This window comes from Centruroides sculpturatus, unplaced genomic scaffold (assembly GCF_000671375.1).
Source record: "Centruroides sculpturatus isolate CEXI.00-Female unplaced genomic scaffold, Cexi_2.0 scaffold306, whole genome shotgun sequence".
NCBI lineage: Eukaryota > Metazoa > Arthropoda > Arachnida > Scorpiones > Buthidae > Centruroides > Centruroides sculpturatus.
Genome location: NW_019384504.1, coordinates 223,959 through 226,604, shown reverse-complemented (window position 1 = coordinate 226,604; position 2,646 = coordinate 223,959). Strand labels below are relative to the sequence as shown.

Genomic DNA, 2,646 nt, shown 5'->3' with positions numbered 1-2,646 from the left:
CCCCCAAGGAAAATACTGTAGGTCTAGGGTAAAATAAATTTTGTTTTCCCACAGTTAAACTTCGCCGCTAATTGCTGTTGTGATAACTTTAATACGATCTTCTAACGACAGCACTTCGCATTTCGGACATTTTCCAACAAACTGAAATGAATTTTCTTTGTTGCTAGACTAATTTATTAACACCTGCACCTAATTTCGAGGGTGGTAAAAGTGTCCGGGATGGGTTAGAACGAGAGTTTAGACTAATTCATTATATTAGGAGGTGGAAACGTTGTTGAGATGGGTTCTTACCGTAGTTTAGACCAGATACATTGGCGAAAGTGGTCGCTTATTACAGGTGTTGTATGTTGTTTCGGACCAAAAATCGATGCCCGCGGTCGCGTTACACAGGTGGTCGTTTAATACAGGTAACTTATACGAAGACTCTATGGATAAACTATTCCGTGCCAGAAATTTTTGCCCGTTTTGACAGGTGCCCGTCGAATGCAGGTGGTTGCCTAAGCAGTTTTCACTGTATATAGATTACTATAGTTATTAAAATATTGAATGTAAATGGGGTTTGCTTGCAAAACCTCCGCAAACGAAGTCGCGGGTAACAGCTAGTCTATATATATAATCGAGAGGCGTTGATAATAATAACAAACGGTTAGGAGTTGAAAGTTGAAATTTGGTACACAGTAAGAGTACGTCACGAGAACGCACAAGAAAAAAGGAATTTTCGAACTTTCCTTTACGGGGGAGAGAAACAGGATTAAAACTTCAACGATGGAAGTGTTAAGTAATAATGGAAATGCTAACAATGGAACTGTTAAGAATGAAAGTGACAATAATAAAAATGTTAAAAGAAAACAACGTGCAAGATTTACAGGCGCAGATGCGGTTTATTGAATTTTTGCGGGATATCGAACATATTTTTAGACCCATCTAAAAATTCTCTAATTAATCTGGAGACAGGGAGACCGAATTTTGCATTCTCTGAAAACAAGTAAGATTGCCTGTAATGTAATAATCTTAATCTTCCCTATCGTTACTTTTCCTCCAGAAACGCCGGGCTTTCTGCTAGTACAATTATACACAGAATTGCGTAATGCAATTGATAAAATTCCGTAATGCAGGAAACAATTAAGGATTTTTCGATACTGTTACCCAAAGGTCACATTTCTAAAAAACAACAAACAATAATTATTACTTTATTACAGTTTACAAATATAATTACATTAGTAAATATGCCATTTTAATCATTTCTAGCAAATTAATTAGGATTATAATTTCATATACAGATAAAATGATTCCTTATTAAGAGGAATGAATTAAAATATTTCCAATTATTTCATACACAATTCTANCCAAAATTAAACTAAGATGGTGCATCTTTAATTGGATTAGATGGGAATAGTATTTCTCCGTTAGGTTTCTTCGAAAGTGAAATAAAGATTGACGAATGCTCTCTTCCTGCAAATATTTACGTGGTAGAAGGTGATCTGTGTAATTCTATAATAATAGGAATAGATCTTCTGAATAAACTGAACTTCTCTATAACAATCTACGGATTCAAAGTCATGGGGAAACGAAGTCAAAATACTATTCGTGTTAATTATACTCGAATTTTTGTTCCCGATGGAAAGTCTGTGGCTGAATCAACACTCGTTAAATCAGATGACGCCTCTAGAAAAGAGCAGACGTTCCTTTCGCATTCCACTGAGTGGGGAGAGGGAAACGGTTTTCAAGACAATAAATCACTTGGTGAGCGCCCACCCCTTGTGGTTAGTGACACAAACGATTTCGGCAGAAATAAAAAAGAAAAGTTTACTTCCAAATCTGATACATTTTCGAAGCCTTGCAATGAAAGCAAAAAAAAAAAAATGCAATCAAGTGCAGATATAGGCAGATTAAACCGTTTTAACCATGTTTCGTTCACCGACGACAGGGAGTGTGATTTAACTGATCCCTCAGAAGTTGAGAACGAAAAAACATGCTTTTTAGGTCAATTGGCAGATGCGACAGATTGTTGTCAGATAGATTTAAGTCACATTCTGGATAGAAAGCAACGACAGAATTTGATGGAACTAATTACAACCTATGAGCCAAATAAGGTTAAGGATACCGGATTGAAGATGCAAATTATTTTAACTGACAAAATTCCCATTAGTCATCGCCCACGAAGAATGTCATTCGAAGAAGAAAAAATAGTAGAGGATCAAATCCAAGAATGGTTGGACGGTGGCATAATCAAACCTAGCTGTTCAGATTATGCTGCGCCAATAGTTTTATGCAAAAAGAAAAATGGCAAAATTAGACTGTGCGTGGACTTTAGAAAGTTGAATCGGAAAACGGTCAGAGATCACTTCCCCTTGCCTTTGATTGAGGATGTGATAGATCGTTTGGAACAATCAAAAGTGTTCACGTCGCTCGATTTAAAAAATGGATTTTTCCATGTTGACATTGATGAGAAATGTAGAAAGTATACCTCTTTCGTTACACACGAGGGCCAGTATGAATTTCTAAAGGTTCCTTTTGGCTTGTGTAATAGTCCAAGTGTATTCCAACGTTATATTTACCATGTGTTTAGACCATTGTTACAAGATAAAACTGTAGTAATTTATATGGATGATATCCTAATACCGTCATCAAATGCACAGGAAGGTT

At 36.2% G+C, this 2,646-nt stretch overlaps 1 protein-coding gene across 1 annotated transcript in view; it reads left to right on the top strand.

Moving 5' to 3' along the window:
* Positions 1–1,289, top strand: part of LOC111622182 — a 5,930-nt gene extending 4,641 nt beyond the window's left edge. The window contains exon 3 of the mRNA XM_023364528.1: positions 1,281–1,289. Within this exon, the coding sequence (XP_023220296.1) occupies positions 1,281–1,289 (9 nt within the window). The remainder of the gene's footprint in view (positions 1–1,280) is intronic.
* Positions 1,290–2,646: the final 1,357 nt, after the last annotated feature.